At 39.5% G+C, this 20,270-nt stretch overlaps 1 protein-coding gene across 1 annotated transcript; it reads left to right on the forward strand.

Annotated features, from left to right (window-relative positions):
• Positions 1 to 335: 335 nt before the first annotated feature.
• On the forward strand, positions 336 to 18,947 carry LOC144533731 (zinc finger protein 516-like). The gene is made up of 5 exons (XM_078275279.1): positions 336 to 554; positions 10,202 to 11,721; positions 12,805 to 14,082; positions 14,591 to 14,655; positions 16,815 to 18,947. The coding sequence occupies exons 2-5, from the start codon at positions 10,377 to 10,379 to the stop codon at positions 16,863 to 16,865; spliced, it is 2,739 nt and encodes a 912-aa protein (XP_078131405.1). The 5' UTR covers positions 336 to 554; positions 10,202 to 10,376; the 3' UTR covers positions 16,866 to 18,947.
• Positions 18,948 to 20,270: the final 1,323 nt, after the last annotated feature.

Genomic DNA, 20,270 nt, shown 5'->3' on the forward strand with positions numbered 1-20,270 from the left:
TTGCTTCTAATATGCTTGTTTTATGTTTTTTTTTTATGTGGGTTTTATTGCTTATCTGTTTTTAATGTGATATATGTGCTGGTTTTTACTGTAAAGTGTCTTTGAGTACCATGAAAAGCGCTATATAAATAAAATGTGTTATAGGCTACGACATAAACTAACGTATACATCTAAGATAATGTCCGCGCGCGCGCCCACTGGTCACCTCTCAGCTCAGTTGAAGTGAACGGGGCAGAGCCGCGCGCACGCAGAGATCACTCGGCGTCACTTGTTATTAACGTTAATAACGTTATCTCTCGCGTCACTCTTGTCCCAAACAACAACTGCTGCCGCTGCGCAGGAGGAGGACGGGACTGCGGTCCAGGTGCACCGCTGTCATTGAGAGACAGTGAAGTTTTAACGCTACCGAGAAGAAAAGAGATGAACCCACAGCGGACGGAAGGCGTCCTGATTTCGACAAGTGTTAATCTGTTAAACGAAGCTCGCCATTGTTTTTTTATCGGTGATGGGATGCCTTCAGGAGCAACCTGCCGCCAAACGTTAACCCCTCTAAGGTAAGACGCTAAACGACGGTTAACTAACAAAAGATAGTGTGGCACACAGGATAGGTAGGATGCTGTAGTGGCTCAGTCAGTGTGTTGTAAGTGCGGGTGCTCTGTTTTTAGGAGTTTATGTGGCGAAAGTTAACTAGCTACAACATCCCGTCGGTTAGTGAGTCAGTAATATGGATGTCATTCGTAGTAAAACACTCAGCCAAGTGTCCGCTGGATCTCGTGTTGGAGCAGGCTGCTACTAACGACAAGTCTCCTCGCTCCCCACATTATCATCACCATGTGCTAATAGTATTATCTTTACTGTGGTTTGGCACGGCTGTGAACCGGCTATCAGTGAACATTGTCAACGCACGCAAACTTGTGGTAAGTGAGTGCAAATGGGACAGACAACAAGGCTGCCATTGTAGCCTACCAGATCAGCAGCGGATTAACGGAATTCCTTTTCTCTGCACTGTCTCAATGGCCTCCAGTCTCTCTCTCACACTGCCTGCCTCCCTCTGTGGGTATAACATCTTGATTTCTAGCTTCTTCCACTACTGGCACTTGTTAGAAACAGTAAACTAAAACACCTCACGGCCAGCAGCCACCAAACCAGAGATGTCCAGCTGAGCCATTGTGAAACATGTGGATGGGTTAGAGCTGGACAGCATATTGTTGTAGTTATTGTTATGAGGCCATGTAGGGCGGAAACTAAAAGTTATATTAATTATTGATTGATTAATTGTTTAGTCTATAAAAAGTCATAAAATAATGGGAAATAACTGCCACAATATCCTATGGTGACATTCAATTACTTGCTGTGTTCGACCAACAGTATAAAACCAAAAGGCATTTCATTTACAATGACTTAACAGAGAAAAGATGATAATGTTTGGCATTTTTGCTTGATAACTGACTGAAACGATTAACCAACTATCAAAACTGTGGGTGATTAAGTTTCTGTCAGTCGATTAATCAACAACTAATTGTTTCATATCCAGTAAACAGCATTGCAAGGTGATGCCACTGGCCCTTAAACCCGGGATGTATAGAGTTAATGAGCACGAGAGGACAATATTTGTCAAATAGGTCTTCATGGTGTTGTCTGCCTGCTGTTGTCTCATGACTTATCATCAGTGTTTGCAATGAAGGATAAATTATGTAGGCTGTTAAAAGTCTAATTACATCCCACAGGCAATCACACATGATAGTGGTTGTAGGTCTTTTATGTTCTAGTACTTAAAGACAATAAACAAACCCAGATTTTCTTTTTCTTACTCCTCCACCCCTCCCACCCTCCTTCCATATACTTGCACATCATGCACAACATGCACCATCCCCAGCTCTCCCCCCTTCCCCCTTTGTATGTGGCCAACCAACATGTGGGGAGGTAATCCCAGCTATTAGGGTAATCTCCTCAGCATGACGATCAATAGGGGAGGGTGTGCGATGACTATTAGACAAGAGTAGCGAGGGACAAAATTTGTGCTAAAGAAAAATTATTTAATCATCTAGATTAGGTCTGGAGACTGGGGTCTGGACAGGGGCTTGTTGCTGGAAGGGGGGAGGGTCGCAGACAGGAAGATGTGAGGGGGTAAGGCCATCTCTACTTTGGGCAGCTCCCTTGTGTGACAATGGGCTGAGACATTTTGTTTTTCTTAGTCTGGAGTAAATGAAAACAGCTTTGTTAACAGCATTTAATAATATAAAAAAAACCCCCTCAAAAATAGCCACAAGAAACTGTGGAGATGACTGACCCCGACAAATTACATTTTTAGTCTTTAAAGTCCTGCAAGGCACTTCAGGGAGAGGGCATTGTAAAAGGAGGAAACCCCAGGAGAAATCGGTGTTCAAAACAGGTCAGAGTCATTGTGCTGTTGTTCCTGTGAATGCATTGTGAGGTCATTAAAACCTTAAAGCCACATGTGCCGGTGGCTCACATTCAAAAACATATTGTACACCAACTCCTTCTTTTCATCCATCACCATTTGAACATCCCAGTAAGTTACAGCCATTATATCAACAAAATTGATTTTTTCAAAAGCTACAGTAGGTCATCACTTGCTGCCGATGTCTCAAAAGCGTAATTTCTTTTACTGTAATTATTAAGTATTTAACTGTTGAATACCTTTGTTATTACACTTATATCTTGAGGTACTGTACATTTTCCCTGTCTCGTGTCGTTTTTGTGATCAAAAGGAAAGTTACAATAAAAAGCACGAGCAGGTTCAATACTAAATATATATGTTTTAAGCAGTAATAATTACACTTAAACTGCACAGGGCCACAAGTCTGCAAATTATGGAAAACATGCACATTCTTGCTGAGTGTGCATCCTCTCTTCTGATGTTATCACCCCACAGCAGAGCATACAGATGGACCACATACTGGATTTAGTGCAATGTTAACATATGCTACCTGTCTCTCCCATGTTGTTTTTGTCTGTATGGGGTGTGTTGTTCAAGCTGGACCTTGGGGAGTCTAACATATTAAACAACTTAAAGTGACTACAGGTAAACAGATGGGAATGGAAGCACTCCAAAAAATAAAATAAAAAATAATGTCTTTTTGAATGACAAAAGAGGATTTACCTAGCTGCTGCATGCCATGAAAAGAAACTGGATTTAATTAGAGCAAAACAACCAGTATGTGGACACAACTTCATTGGTTTCAGCTTCTAAATATGAATATTTGCATTTTTATGTTTAAATATGTCGACATTGGCACTTTTTCACTACTTTCTGGCATTTGATAGACCGAACTATATTAAGTTAAGAAATTAGAATTATCCGCTAATAAAAATAACAGGTATTCTAGTTAATGTTAAGATTTGTCAATACATTCTGTCAAAATATAACTACTCTGTGAATATGTCAAACATGTCTTGAAAATGGGAAACATTTGCATTTACTGTAGGAACTGTTTCAATGTGTCTGCCATTGTTACTTACAATAGTACTAGTTTTTAAGAATTGCATTGTAATCTAATTAAAGTAAGGTACTTGACTAATACAGTGCAGTGTTCCTCTCTGGTCATGAGGCAGCTTTTTTGTAAACATCTCACCAACCAAAACATAGTATAGTGCAAGTATTGAATAGGTTTTGTGATGAATCAGATAAAAAAGAACTAGCCCTTTAAGGCTCCACTGGAGGAACTGTAGTGCAAACACTGGCAAAATGTCCAGATGGAAGATGGGAGGGATGAGTAAGGCGTTCACAGATCCCTTCTGTTTGGCCCCACTGAGACAGAGGGAGACGAGATTGGATGAGTCTGAGGGAGTCAGGTTACTTATCGGCCCATTCTACTCCAAAGGAGCGGTGGTGTAAAAGATGCAATACCCCCTATGGGAAACCTAATCCAGACCCTGCTGCCAGCTGTCATTATTTTGCTCCAGGGTAAAATCGCAGGTATCGCCTTACCCTTCAATCCTTACCTTAATCATAGCAGGAAATAGATAATTACACACGTTGTTCTGTACTACAACTCAACTTCTTCTATGTAATTTGAGAATTTTGATCTAGTGCATTCATCTTGTGCAAAATCTACATATCAGAAATGAGCAATCTAATAGGCAAAGTCAATTTCAAAACTTCTTACAAGTACTGGTTGTCCTCATGAGATTCTTATCCAAATCTCAGGAGAGAAGTGTAAACGCTCAAATCATTGACACGTTACCTTTGTGTGTGACAAAAGTTTTCTTTACCTAGTATTTTATGAGTGTAATTCAGTATAACCACAGCCAGCCTATGCCCACTATTGAGATGAAATACCCATATCACAAAAGATCAAGCTGGTTAAAATAAAAAGGGAGTATATTGAATTAAGCAATTTCTATTCTGTTATGTGATCTACAACCATACAATGTTCAAGATTCAATACTTAATTTACATATATAGTTGAAACAATTACTTCATTTATTGATGAGTCGATCAAAATTTAAAAGAAGTTGAGCAAACATGACTTGTTCCAGCCTCTTAAAAGGCTTAAATGTGATAATGTATGGATTTTCTTACTGCGCCGTGATGGTAAACTGAAAACCTTTGGTTTTGGACTTTGTTAGTCAGACAAACACAAGCTATTTAGATGTGTCAAATTGGGCTCTGGTGAATTGTGATGGCCCTTTTTCACAATTTTTTAAATGTTTTGTAGACCAACCGATATACTGAAAAATAATCAGCAGATTAATAGATAATGGAAATAACCATTAGCTGCAGCTATATTACCACGTCAACCAAATTGACAGGAATTTGTCCTAAAATTTGACCACTCTCTTTCAAAGACAACATCAAGTACTTTCATTCAAACTAGTGTCATCAGGGGTTTAATCCTGGAATTGCTCCACTGAGAATAAACTAAGTGTGACGATCAGTCTCATTTTCCAGGTCAAACCAAATAAGAACAACTTTTTCTTAATGTAATCTAATCTCACTTTAATCTATCAAACATGGTGTGGATATTTGAAGTTTTAGTTTTTCTGTGGCGTCAAGCTTTGGAGGAGGACACGTACTACAACGTCCTGTATATTTAATCTGTGTGTTAATCTGGTATGTTTTATATTGCATTGGCAGCGTGCTCTATACTTAAGGTGAGACTGAAGTGAATGTCAGTGTTTACAATTTACACTTGACAGAGGTAGTAGGTAGAACACAGGATCACAGAAAAACTGATCAAGTGAAAGACAGGAAGCAAAATGATAGAGAGACATAAAGGGAGACAGTCAAAGCAAGTCTGAGTTGACCTTGCAATGATAATCTAATCCCTGTCGAGAGTGCTTTTTTTAGAGCGCAAGTTAATGCCAGCAGATTATACTCCAGTGTCTCCAACACTAGCCAATCCACACTGAAAAGAGAGTAGGTCCACAGTGGATTCTCAGGCCTACCATAGCAGATAAATTAACATCATAAATAGAAGCTTAAATTACAAGTCATTTGAAAATGTCTCCAAAAATCCCATCTCTTCATCTTTGCCTTTCTGCTGTCAGTTGCATTGTTCAGTTAGTTTATGTCTGCATTTGGGCCTGCATGAGACATCTTGTGTATTATTTAGAGTAACTATTCACATTTTCACAACAGGTAAAATCTCTGCCAAGAATCTCTCTTCTCTGTCAGTTTCCCTTCCCTGTGTGTGCTTTATAGCACCAAGGGGCATCCATGATAAAAGGCCACTCATTGAGCAGCTCATCTCATGCTATGAAGAGTAATCCCTGTATATGTTGTGTAACCGAGTGCAGAGTTGGACAAGGAGGGGGATGGGCACGAATGTGTGCAAGTTTGTCCATGATTGTGACTGTTGAGGTGATGGATGTCTAATCTCTTAGGTGCATTAGGCTGTTAGTCTACAGTACAGTACAGTTTTTTTGTATACAATTAGGCTAACTCATTCTTGGAACAGTGTTGGTATTGAATACACGTTATGCCTAAATCATACACTGGTACCAGGTTCTGTTCAGGTATATTAAAATGTGTCAAATCAACTGAGCTCATTATATCGTCAGCATGAACAACACAGAACAGTGTGTCTTATGCTAGGGAAATAATGCAAGATTATTCATTTTTTTAGCACTTTACTCTAACATAGTTCTGTGGTCATAGGGATGTTGTAAGGACATTACCTTGACAGTGGGGTCTTTGAGTAATACATATTCAGAGTCATTTTTGTGAATTTAAAGTGGAAGCTTATTTAGCTTACAGATCTGAATGCTGAGCATGCTAACTTGTGTTCTTGGATAGTCATTAAACATGTCGTCTTATGCAAGCACCTGGGAGTGTGTCGACTCCCCTACATCTGGAAGGAGTTGTCTGGATCAGCCGAGATTACATTTTCTGCATACTTGCTCCAAAACACAAGTAAAGCGATAAGAAACACATTTTCTCCTTCTCCTTTCCATTCTGTACAGATGTTCAATATGGCTATAGTCTCTGACTTTTATTTTAGATGGTCCAGTATGAGTTACTGAAAAATAAAGGATTTATGATTTATTTCAGAAAGCTCATGTGTTATTGGTCCTGTAGGCACACTATAGGTTAAAATGCAGGCTAGAGTTAAACAAACGTGTTTCAGACATTGGATATAAAAGAGAATTAAAAGAGTTTTCACACAACTAAATCTGTCAGTAAATATAATGATACTCCACACTTTGGAGTGAGGTAATGCATACTGTATACAGTGTAGGGAAGTCACTATAAAAATATGAATTAACCATTGCACATCACCTACTCTAAATTGTAACCAGCAACATGTCCTGGCAGAATATTAGAAATCAGTAAAAATCTAGTTTTTTAGTGGTGACTTTGCCTTCAGTATGCAGTTTAATATTTTCTCTGGAACACATAGCCTCCAGGAACTTGACTGCCATTTTTATGATTGAGTATTTTCTGTAATTATCTAATAGCTGAAACAATGTTTTAAAAGTGATTTGATTTTGTGCACAATTACATTCACAGTTTCTACAGCAGACAGGCTTCTGAGTTTTAGGAAAGCTAAAAGGACTTGAAGATTAATGGACATTTTTTTTTTATATCTGGCCTTTGCATGTAGACTGTTTTCCAAGGAAAGAAAACATCCTCAGTTTGTGTAATAATTTTGTTTTATGCCTCAGTTGTGTTTGCAGTTAGTGGAAACAGACAGGATTATTGGACACAAAACAGTAGATGCGAGCTGAGGCTTAGCGAGTGACTATGGGTTTGAACACTAGCATAAGGACAGTCACATGCTATCTCCAGTCAGGGGTATGTTGGCACATGCTTGTTGCTGGTTGTTGAGAATATTTGGATGACTTCAGCACATACACGCACGCACGCACGCACGCACGCACGCGCGCACACACACACACACACACACACACACACACACACACACACACACGCACACACAGGAACATACAGTATACATAGGCTTCACACATACTTGCTTCTACCAGTCTACAGTTGCAGAATGTTTGCAGTTATTAGCTATTAAGTGGACATTTCTTACTTACAAAAAAAAGGCGTGTTGGATGCTATAGTGATGCTATCTTGCCAAGTAAATTCAGGGGAAATGCTATTTCCAGATCCCAGCAGGAAATTACACCCACAGTTTCAGTGCAGCAAACAGGCACACAGGCAGTGCACCCACATATGACACACCAACAGTGGATTCACACACACACACACACACACACACACACACACACACACACACACACACACACACACACACACACACACAGCATCAGTGCCCTGACCATAGGGAGTTTGTGCTGAGCTGGTTCGGACGTCAGGATGAATCAATGCGAGGACAGCTGACTGGACATGCCTATTCATCTGCCAAAGAAAAGAGAGAGAAAAAGGGAGCGAGGGATTCTAAAAGAAATGAGTTAAGCCCCTGCAGCAACATGTTTGGCTATTTGCATTACTTAACAGATCTTCCAAATGGCTTTCAGTAGTTATGGGATAAAAGCAGAAAAGGTGGAAAACATAGTGACGCACAGAGAGGGGAGGAAAAAAGAGAAACTGGAGGGTTCAAGTTATTTTATAAGATTGATTTTTCTTGTAAAAAATGCAGTAAACTAATTTCTTATTTAACACTTTTCAAATGCATTTTCTTTGTGTGACTGAGCAAAAGTAGAATACTGCAGATGCAAATATATAGCACACGCTAAGCACGTAGGCTGCTTTGACAAAGGCATAAGCTCATACTGTAGAGGCGGCTAACTCCATACTAATGGACGGTTTATTCCCATCTGTTGCCCTCAGCTCTCTGACTTTATCCCCATTGTGTTAACTCATTACATTCGCCTTAACCTTAACCCCTTAATTGCCACCCTTCAGTTTTCCTTGCACATCCTCCCCCTCTTGGAGACAGTGTGCCACATTGCCCATGCACTAATCTGATGGCGTCTGCCTACCAAACACCTGCCATGTGCCGAAAAACCTTCTAAACTCCTCCCATATTCCAGATACAACACCCATTCCAGCGTGAGCGGATCAGCACACATGACCGCAGGCATGCATGCATGCAGGCAGATGCGACCTTGGAGGCAGATACAGATAATTAGACAGCAAACCTCATTCCCCTGAAAATCATACCAGAGTCACCATCTCTTTTTCTAGCCTTTATGTGTTATGTGCACCTAGTTTTTCCTCACACTCAAAGACTGACAAGACAAACAAGAGTCTCCTTTTGTCCTGCTTCTTTGCCCAGACATGTATTCGAAGACAGTGACGTGCAGGCCCAGGCCTCCTTGCTTTAACAATAACTCTCTCGACCTCCCAATGAGGGGTGGAGGGCCAGACATGAGGCGATGTGACAGTTCTGGTGCGGCAGACACAATGGCAGGTTTTTCTTTTGACTGCCTGGCTGGCTATACGCCATCGAGTACTTTCTTTCTCCATTAAAATCCAACAAATATTCATGTTTGCCTGAGGAACATGTTTAACCACATCACCCCCCTGCCTGCGCCATTTACTATTTTTCACATAGAGTACAATAGTTCAAGAACTATTGTACTCATATGTATAATTTCTTCCTGAGATATCAGTAATATTTAGAAATGTACCTTGTTACCATTACTCACAATTTTATGTAAGCACTTACCCCAGAATCAGGGCAGTGTGTGTCCTTGATGTGAGCTAAGTTAGGTGATAATGGAGTATTGATCGTGAATTAGAGTAGACCGCCCCTCAGGGCTCATCCTTGTTGGCCAGGAATGAATACATATCTTCATGCTTCACCTCACACACTCAATTTAGGCATAGTAAACCAAAGGACTGACACACATGCATGTTGAGACACTGACCCACGCTCTAATACGCACAGACAGGCGTCGCTCATCCACTGAGGGACAAAGGTTATTCTAAAATCTGTGTGATGCAAATGGCCTCAGTTTGTAGTTTTTACACATACTGGGTGAAACTACCTTACATATTTAAGCAACTTTAGCTTTCATTGTTAGTTTATTCAAAGCTAAACCAGTCTCTGCCTATCTGGATAGGTTCTGTGTACCTATGTATAAGCAAAAGGAAACAAAAAAAATGTGATTTTGTTTGACAGAAAATTATCAATCGCAGTTCTTTGATTTGGGAAAACAAAATAGTGCGTTTTAGGCAGAATTGTCACCATTTCTCTTACTATTCTGAATTCGAAAGGTGACTTTAAACCTTATAGGCATGACAGCCTGTAGTGTGCTCACATACTCTTTATATGTATCATCACTGTTAAAACTAAATAACAGTTTGGTGCTCTTTGCATAGCGGCAGCTTTTTACAGGTATCGCCAAAAAGGTTTCCTCAAGTATTGTCTGCTTACGTTTTATGAATTGTATGTTCTTTGTGGTTTTATTGGTCTTATTGTTTTTTTTACTGTTGAATGTATAAATATTGCCTTTTTTATTGATTTGTTTTTTTTAAATGTATTTTATTGTATAGTGCTAAGTACATCTGGAGGAATGCTCTGTGTGATGCAGTTAAACTAAGCTCAAAAAGGTTTAGGCCTATCTTATTTTAAAATATTTTGGAATTCATTGTTATTAAAAAGAGATTTGTTTAGAGATATTATATCTCGCTCTTAAGAATGTGTGTATATATATATATATATATATATATGTAATAATATTTGACTGACCTTTTTTGATGTCATTTTTGAATTCGGATCATAAGTGTAATTTTTAATTTCTTTTTCTATTTTTTCAGATATTCTTGCCAAAACAGTATGCAACCTGAAAAAGAACATATTTTCAAAAATCATGATGGACACTAAAGCTGTGAAATGCCTTTTCTGAGAACTCACTAACTTTTGGAAGATAAACTTTTCATAGTTAGAGGATTTTATAACACAGCTGTGGCTTTTGACGTACCAGGAAAAGTAATGGAGACAGAAGAGAGGGAGGATGTATCAAAAAAAAACACAGCTAATATAAAGGCAGAGATAGAGGAAGATGTGACCTCTGGCCACACCTGTGGGGTGTGTGGCCGCAGCTTTCCTCTTCTCAGCTCTCTGTCGCAGCACATGAGAAGACACACACGGGAGAAGCCGTACAAGTGTCCATACTGTGAGCACAGGACGGCTCAGAAGGGCAGTCTGAAGGCCCACATTCGAAGCCATAAACTGGGCCTATTCAGCCATAACCTCAGTGACAAGGAGAAGGAAAGAGATCAAGGGCAGAAAGATAATGCTGAGACACCTGACCCTCCTGAAATCGTCAGCACATCTGACAAAGCTCATAATGTCAACGGGAAAGTGAAGAAGAAAGGAACCAAGAAAAAAGTTAAGAGTAAAGATGGTGTTGAGGTCGGTGATGGGGCTGATGATGGGTCCTGTACCTGCAGCATTTGTGGCCAGGTTTTCCCTCAGGTCCTACTCCTTAAATCCCACATGAAAAGGCACCGCAGCTCCCAGGATCACGGTTGCCGGATTTGCGGACGCCGTTTCCGCCAAGCATGGTTCCTCCAAAGTCATATGCGCATTCACCGGGTCAAAGCCCAGCTAAGAGGTGGCAAAAGCAATGAGCTGCCTGCCACCATCAATGGAGTTCCTCAGGACCCAGAATTGCTGACAAATGAAGAGTGCCTCTATGAGCTCTGTGCTGGCTGTGGTAACTTCTTCTATGACCGCAAGACATTACGAATACATGAAAAGCTACATAAACCGAACCACTGCCGCACTCAGACACAAAAACCACCACAGGAAGACATTAAAGCCCCTGAGCTACACATTGCTAAGAGTTATTTTTTGGAAAGCCTGAACCTCACATGTGCTGGACCAAGGGAAACTCCTGAGGAAAAGAGCCTGGGCAGGCGAATTCCAGAGCTGGATCCAGTTTGCAGTTATCAAGCGTGGCAGTTGGCCACAAGAGGACGACTAGTGGAGGCCACAGAGAAATGTCTGGGATGGGAGGAGAGGCTAGCAGATGCTGAGGTGGCATATAACACAGAAAAGGGCGAGTATGTACCCCTGAAGCAGGAGAAGAAGAGGAAGCAAATCCACACATCCAGCTCCAACATTAAGAAGATGAAGGGTGACACAGGCCTTGATCACACATCAAACACCTTGACTCACACTAAAGGTGTTGACAAAAAGATTTCCCAGAAAGACCGTATTTTGTTGAATGGACTTGGTCATGCGTTTTATGAGGCACTTCAGACTAAGAAAGTCAAAGATGTTCACCTCACACCTAAACAGACCAACAGCACCAGCAGCCAAGATCAGGAGGGTAAGCCATATACACCACACTACAATATCTGTGCTACAGTTTAGACAAGACAATAGTTGAAAAACCTTATAATAGGAATCAATTACCAGGCCCAGCTTGTGTGGTGGGCATTTGCTTTGTATTGAATAGTGTACCCTTTTTATTTAAATTAAGATATCAAAGGTTTTGTTTGTGGACATGCGGATGTGCCACTTCTGCTAGTAAACGGCTGACTTTAATATAGACAGACCAAGAGCAGACTCTCTGATATTGCTGCCAGGTTAGTTAAACTTACCAGGCCATTTATGTGGAAATTCAACACTAAAAAAATCGGTTAGAATTTAACATTGTACTGTGGAAAAGGGAGACCTCTAGTGAATTTATAACTGAATTTCAGCAACTGTTATTGCACTTGTTTATACTTTGAAAATGCATGCCCATTAAAGCTCCTGCTTCAGAAGATTTTAAAGGGATGTATTAAGTTTAGCACCTTTAACCTTTAGCTGTTTTGTTAGCTAAAGATCTGATGATTTTAACACTTGAAACAGCTGCACTGACAACAGGTGCCTTAAGCATTAAAACATTTATTGTAAGACCCAGATTTATTCATATTTGTCAAAATGTTCATTAAAATGTGTCGAAATCTGCCACCTTAAGATGTAGAGCTAACATCAATGTCAGCAATGAAACATATTTACTCATTCACATGTACTTAGAGCAGATGTTTATTTCAATATGAAATGTATTATGGTTTCTTAGTATGGTTTCTATAAGCCAATGTAACTTCAGACCCCTGATGGCCTAAACAATGCTAATATAATTACTGCTAATGATTATGTTGTATACTAGGGGTGGAAAAGAACATCCTAGATGCATTGCGGTTCTATCTTGAAAGATTTTGTCTTAATACAGAAAAGTCAATAATCAGGAATTTAAAGCCAATTTGCCTGTAACAATTTTTTAAGACCGGGCAGACACCAATTGGATGGTGAAACAACATAACACACATATAGGGGCATCATATAAGCACATGCATACACATAATGACACAACACTTAAATTCTATGCATGTCCTTCACATTTCTTTTTTGCTCTTACCTACAGATGAAAAAACATACTTCTGCGAGCACTGTGATTTCCACACTGTCGACGCCTCACTACTCAGGTCTCACCTGCACAGGCAGCACCAGGACTTCCTGAGTCCCTACTGCAAACAAAGCACCATTTTGGACAACATTAACCCAAGTGGTTCCAAGGCCTCAAGATACATGGACTACCTCAGAAACAGGAGTGAATTGCTCAGTCAGCCATTCTGGAATCCTTACACATGTCCGCCTGACCAGGGGTCAGCAGAGTCCAACATTAAAACAAAAAAATCAAATGGTACTGAGTTTAAAGGGCAGGGACATACTACTAATGATGCTGATAGTCTTCTTAATCTGTCTTCATTACCCATTAATGAAGGAGACGGCACTGTAAATTATCCAATAAAGACAGAGGGCCTGGTGAGACATCAGTGCCCATACTGCTCCCACACTACCAACTACCCAGAAGTACTGTGGATCCACCAGCGGGTTGCACACAGGGTGGATAACAGCAGCTCCATGGCACCCAAGTGGGCACCCTGCACTAACAGCCCCAAGAATTTAAAGGCAGGTGCTACCCAGTGGAGACGCACAGGGCCGCCACCATTTCTCGAAGGCAAGGACTGCCCTGCTTTACCTGCTCCAAGAACTCAGCGCACACAGCCTCCAGCTTTGACAACCAGCAGCAGCAGCAGCAAGCACTCAGCCCCCAAGACCAAATCAGGCGTCCCTAAGTCCAAGCATCAGTCTAAGGACTCACGTTCTTCAGATGGAACACAGTCTAGTGGGAGGACGGGACCCCTACCTCAGAAGAAGTCTGGTGAACATAACCGGGCAGAAAAGGGGGGAAGTAAAAGCTCCAGCACTCGAGCTACTTCATCAAGCAGTATTGTGCACAGCAAGAGTGCCCCTAGTTTCCAGCCTACAAACAGCCCTAAACACAGAAGCCACATAGCTACAGTGGAAGGAAACTTCCCTCAGGAGGGTTTAGGTTTCATGTTGGCCAGAAATCATGGCGGGACTTCATCTAACGCTTCTGCAGATAGACCCCATCCCCGCAGGCCGTCATGCGACTCCTCTTCTGTTCCTAAGGATCCTGATCTGTGGGCTGCCATGAACATGTGGGGTCACAAAGCGTATTTAGAACCACTCCGTTTTGCTCAGGTAAAAAATGAATCAACAGGAGAAATGCCAATGGACATTGATATTTTGAGTCTCCTGAAAAACTACAGTCCCCACGATCTTGCTGCTCTTTACCAGCACTGGGGGTTTGTTGATCCCAGGATTGATCCACAAGGTGAGCAGGAGCATTGTTTTTGTGATAAATTTACTGTAACTGTATGGAAGCCCATTACTGCCAATGTGATGGGAAAAAAAGATACTTCAACTCAAGATGAGAAACTTTCTTGAAATAATGATAAAGAATCTCAAAAATAATGACAATTTATTTTGACATACTAAGTCATTATTTTTGAGAAAGATTTTCATAATGACTGACAGGGTCTTTTTTTTTTTTCAACTCAAGGCTAAGTTTTAACCTTAATTTTTTCTTTTACTGGTGGAAATGGGATTCCATATCAATGGACTGATGAACAACTGAATATTGATTTTTCAAGCCGTCAGATTAAAATTACAATGGATTAAACAACAATGCCCGTTTACCCACTGGCAACCCAGGATAAGGGACCTCTAATGTTATGATGTTTTACACTGAAGGATGAGTCAGCAGTAGCCTTTTAATGTCTTGTGCAAATCAGAATGAGACATGACCATGATATTTATGTTTACATGCTTTTTTTTTACAGCAATGTTGCAGTTAAATGGAAATTTTGGAAAAGAAGTCCACCCTACCTCTGAAGCTTCCAAACAAGTATGTTGTCTTGCAGCCACTGATATTGTAGTTTGGAAGAAATTGTCACCTAGTCTTCAGCCTACAGAAAAGTAAATGGGTGGACTTTATTTTAATAAACAAAAGGCCCAATCGTGCCATTTTTACAATTTATATTATGTATATATGTATATGTATAATTGAAGAGTTTTACATTTAGATGAAAAATCACCATTTTAAGTTTCTAAAGTTAACAGAATTGAAAATATAAACCTGTAACTGCTGCTAGGGTTTCCTACAGTGTTTTATAGTGGAGGTTAGTGAAGACACCTTCACTAAAACATAACTGAATACACTTAGAAATAAAGAAATAAAACATTAACCTACAGCAAAAAGAGCTGAGATGCTTTTTCACACACAAATGCCATACATTTAATGAGGGTGGCTGTTGTTTAGACTGTAATCTCCTGACATTTAGTAAATAAATTGATTACAAGGTGAGATGCGTCGGGATCTGGGTGGCTCACCACCTCTGCTAAACAACTTTCTGGGGAAACCCTGTCCTGTGTATAGAAACATCACTAATGTAAACAGACCTTTATCCCCTTAAGCAAGCATTATGTCTTACATTTTGTCATTGTACTAAAGGAAATGCCAGTCAATTGTTTACATCAGAGATGTTATTTATACTTATATATTTATACTCTTATTTACAGTTAAACTGAAATATATAACTCTAAAGATCTATCAATTTACTTTCTAAAATTAAGAACAGCATAAAAGTCCCTCACAAGTATGTACAGCATGTCTTCGCCAACTGTGTTCCTGTCCTCGTCCCTGTACCTTGTCTGCATCTGAATACAGTCTGTCACTTCTGTGCACACGTGCGTCTGCGTGTTTTCATACGTTTGCGTGGATTGCTGTCAACTTCCCCAACCTGGCTGTCTCTTCCTTCTCGTTTCCGTAAGAGAGGCTGACAGGGATGAGGCAAACAAATAACAAAAACACTGTTGTCCCCCTCAGGGTAAAACTCGCCCAGCATCTCCATATGGTGTGTCAGTCAGGCCTACCCTGATGCTGCCTACAACTGTTCTTGCTTCCTCCTCTTTCCCCCTAGAGTAATATGTGGGCAACTTTTTAAACACGAGAGATGGGCAATAGCTCAATCTGAGTGAGGAATTACAAATCAGATTATCCAATATGGATAAAATGGTGGGGGCAGTAATATTAAACTATATTTTGTGTTGACAAATTAGAATTGTTTCATTTTCTTTGTTTCTTGTGTCTTCTGGTCTTTAAACTTTCATTTTTAAGAAGGCACCAGCTTCACTCTGTCCATGATATGCACATATACCACAACATGAAGCCTATTTATGTGTAGCTCTACATTACTGACACCTTAGGTCATCTAATACAGTAGCTACTGCATACAATATCAGCATATTGTGACAGGGCCTGCACTAGACAACATCATGTCATCAGACATTCGATTATCACCAAAGTGTAGAGGTATACTGCACCACATATCCCAAAACTGGTTATTTATATGGTATTATATTAAGGGCATTAACACTCAATGGACACAAAAGATACATTTAAAATATGGCTACTATAAGAACATTTTTGTGACAAATTAATCAGTAAACAATTCCCCATGTATTTAGTTATGTTGTTTAAATTGAGCAGGTAGTCATTCTTTATATGCTAGACAAAACAGTGTTGCTAAAATGCACGTTGTTTTTGCAAAATTCATTAGAATATCTTAAACGTAAAAGCCTAAACCTACATGTGACGCTAAATTTGCTTTACATGTTTAATAAATGAAAGGAATATCATTCTAAAATAAAAACTAACAAACTTTGTAAAATAAATTTCCAGTTAAATATTCCAAGCCATAATAAGTAACTCTGATTCAAATTGATAGCGCTTGTTGAAAATACATGTAGTCATTAAACGATAACCGAGTAGCTGTTATGAACAAAAGAAAACTGTCAAGTAATTATGATATTAAGAAATCTAAATGTTGTGATTTTAGATAGCATTGTTTCCCTTTAAGTATGTATGATATTGAACATTCAAGTATTTGGTTATGCGCTGCTAGCTCATTAACTGATAGTATAACCGTGTGCATATACACACATTCCCTCTCAGTGTTGTTAGATCAAATCTAACTGGTGTGCTTGACACTTGTCTCCCTGCAGGTGAATAGCCGCTCCACTTCCTCCTCAGGGTCTCTTCACAAAGGAACGTGAAGTGACATTGTGTTCCTTTTGGCTTCCAGCCTGCATGATACTGCTGATCAAAGAGGCCTGCTGTTCTGTAAAGGAACCAGCCATAACTCCTAAAAGGACAGAGGCACTGGATAATGCACATTATATGCAAAGCAATGAGGTGGACTCTTATTATTTTGTAATATGATTTAATTTGAAGTGTTACGCATGGTTTTTGTAGATATGTTAGTTACCAAAACACACATGGAAATGAGGTAAACCCGTTTGAGCTTTTTGTAAACATAAACATTTTGGGGTGATGTCGGTGGAAATGAAATGAGAAGCCACATTTGCTAAAGGATAAAGAGGACATATTGGCTAAAGCGCAGGAGATATCTGCTGGTTTTGTGTAAAAAATGAGCTCTAGCTGGTGAGATCCAGAAAAACGATACAACCACCCCCCTTCCACCATCAAACATTAAAAACCAGGATGCCACTAGAAACATTTAGAAGTACTTCAAAGATGTAAACTGTGACCTGAACATTTTACTTCACTTTTACCTCTCTATATGTGTTTCAGTTTGTTGTTTTTATGTAATCTACAAGCTTGTTAAATGTCCACTTTGGGTTTTAGGTTAGTACTGTATTTGATTGTCTCAACATAGATATAGACAGAATATTATGCAGTGGAGCAATTAAATATAAATTGCATCTTGTTGTCACTTTTCAGTTTTAAGCCCATATTCACATAATTATTAAAATCCTGATCTTACAGTAGACAGTTGTCATCCATCACTATGCTATGACAAGTATAGTGCTAGTAATATCAAAAGAGGCAAGGTCCAGCAAAAGTTTGCTTTCACAGTTTTCAACTAAAAATGAACAATGATCCCTCTGTAAGTCACTATGGGGGCTAAATCAGGCTTTAGCACTATTAGCTCATCACCCCACACACATGAGAGAGAGAAAACGGTTGTGAGAACATGTTATGATCTAAAAGCTCTTCAGCCCACAATCACAAGTTGTGGATTGACTTCAACTCAAATAACTGGCAAAATATTTCTCCTAAACATTACATTTGCTACACAGAGACTTGGTATACTACAAAACCTAGTCATACTTTTGACAGAAGATGAGCATCTCAAGGAAATTGGATTTTCTTCATGTAAATTCACTCTTGATCAGTATATACGCAAATATACCCACATACATGCTGAAGGGCATCATTAGTGTATCTTCTTGTCTTCTGCTACAATCTGCAGTTCTAGTGACTAAGTTAACTAACTGCTCACTTCCAGTGTACAGCTTCTATAGATTATACCACTACACCACTCCTTGTGTCTTTGACCAGTTTTATATCCATGTCAAACAGCGGGAGCAGCACCATGGTCTTTATCACTCAACATATATCTGTGGCAAATCCATAGATACTGCCAAACCTAAGATCCAGAATGGATAATCAATTAATGTGAGAAAACCACAGAAATATACCTAAACTGGTGGCCATAGTTGTAGCCAGTCTGTCAAACATTTATGTGCCGATTTACAATGAAATGTGGTGTCCTGTTTCGTGATTCCAATTTTGAAATTTAAATGCTATTATTTGTCCTTTTTTTTCTCATATCAGAAATATAGCGTAAACATCTGCACTCATTTCACATTGTGCTAGTGATGTAGCAATTTAACGCTGTGATTTGTAGAAGTAGAAACTGTAGCGATAACAATTTCTACTGACATGGCCCTGACTTACATCTGCCAGTCAAGCTACTAAAGAGATTGCAAAATATTGTTTTTGAAATTCACCTCATTCTCAAATTTGTTATTGTGTGTTTTCTGTTTGCAGATTTGTTTAGCATGTCTATATTTTAGTTCTGATTCAGTGTATTCATCTCCCATAGAGAAGTAGTCTATGCATTTGATAAAAAGCCATCAACTTATGGATTCTTGGGAGATCTTGAGAATACATAATTTATTATTTGAGTATTGACTTTGATCTGTGCGGAAAACCTGTTTTTTGATAAATATTGTAAATGATCGTTTAATTTAATGTTATTTTTCTTTGATAAGAATTGAATTGTAACACTCCTAAGTACTTGATATTTGTAGTAACAACAGAAAATGTAATACTCGTGGGGTCAGAGTGCAGAGTGATGCTCCTGCATTGAGCCTGTGATCTAACAGCTGTCTGTAAAGAGACAGCTTAGCAGAGGAGTGGCAGGAAACAGTGAGACAGCGATGTTTATGCAAGCCTGAACCTTTATGCAAACCTAAAGCTTAAATCTCACTGGGTTCATTTTTGTGACTATGTAGACAAAACATGTTTTAACATAGTTAATAATTATGTTGGTATCAGAATTTCTATTTTCACCAGTTACATATTTTGTCTGACTGTTACAATATACAAATAAAGTTGGTCAATGTAGATTTATATCATGGTATTACTGTTGTTGCCGCATCACATACACCCACAGATTCTGATCCTCATTAGCCTAGAAATCTAGACGCACTCTAGCGGCAGCAAATGTAATTTGCAGCCAGGGTGTCTAGCAACTCTCCGTTGGCTTGCGAGCTGGAAAAGCCAAACTCCAGCCGGGCCAATCACATCGTGTATAGAGTCGGTGGGCGGGCTTAACATAATGACGGCAGAGTTACGACGGTTCCGTGTGAATTTTATGCTACTTGAAAACAAAGACGATGGCTGCTGCTTCTGGCGAACAGCGGTCTTTCGAATCGGCTTTGGCCGCGACTCTGGAAGACTTGGAGTTAAGCACTGAAGTCATTCTTAAAAAAGGAAGATGTGTTCGGAGTTTTGCCAACTGGATACCTTCTCCGTTGCTCTGGTTGGTTGTAGCGCTATCCTATTGCGTGCAGAGGGAATTTGAAAGACAACTGTTTATCCTGCCCGTCGGATTGAGCCCTGTCAATGGTGAGTTCCCAGACCCAACATCTTGATGTGGGTCTGGCTTGTCAGGCTAGATCCTCATTATTTTTTCTAATAAATGGTCTTTGCTTGGATTTAATGTGTAATTTCACATAATGTGCCTAAAATGCTAAATAAACTAACCTGAGATGGCAAAATCCACTCTGGTTGAACCACCGCTAATAGACTATGATGAGGCATTGCACATACACATTGCTTCATTTTAAGGGGTCAAAAGCCTTTTTTTTTGAGTTTGTGGTTTATTTTCAGCTGTCACACTTAACTTCAAATTATTATTTTATATTATATTTTATGTTTAGTAGAATCTAGACAGTAACTTTTACATAGAGAATACATAAGGATTGAATATGTTGTATATTCAGGCCATGCTTTCTGAACAAACAGGACATCTGAGTTGAATATGCTCATTCCACCTTAAAACAACTTGATGCAGTTTACCACTCTGCCCTTTGTTGCATTACAGGAGATAAATATTGTACTCATCACTTTGTACTTTATGAAAAACA

This window comes from Sander vitreus, chromosome 18, assembly GCF_031162955.1.
Source record: "Sander vitreus isolate 19-12246 chromosome 18, sanVit1, whole genome shotgun sequence".
In the NCBI taxonomy this organism is placed as follows: domain Eukaryota; kingdom Metazoa; phylum Chordata; class Actinopteri; order Perciformes; family Percidae; genus Sander; species Sander vitreus.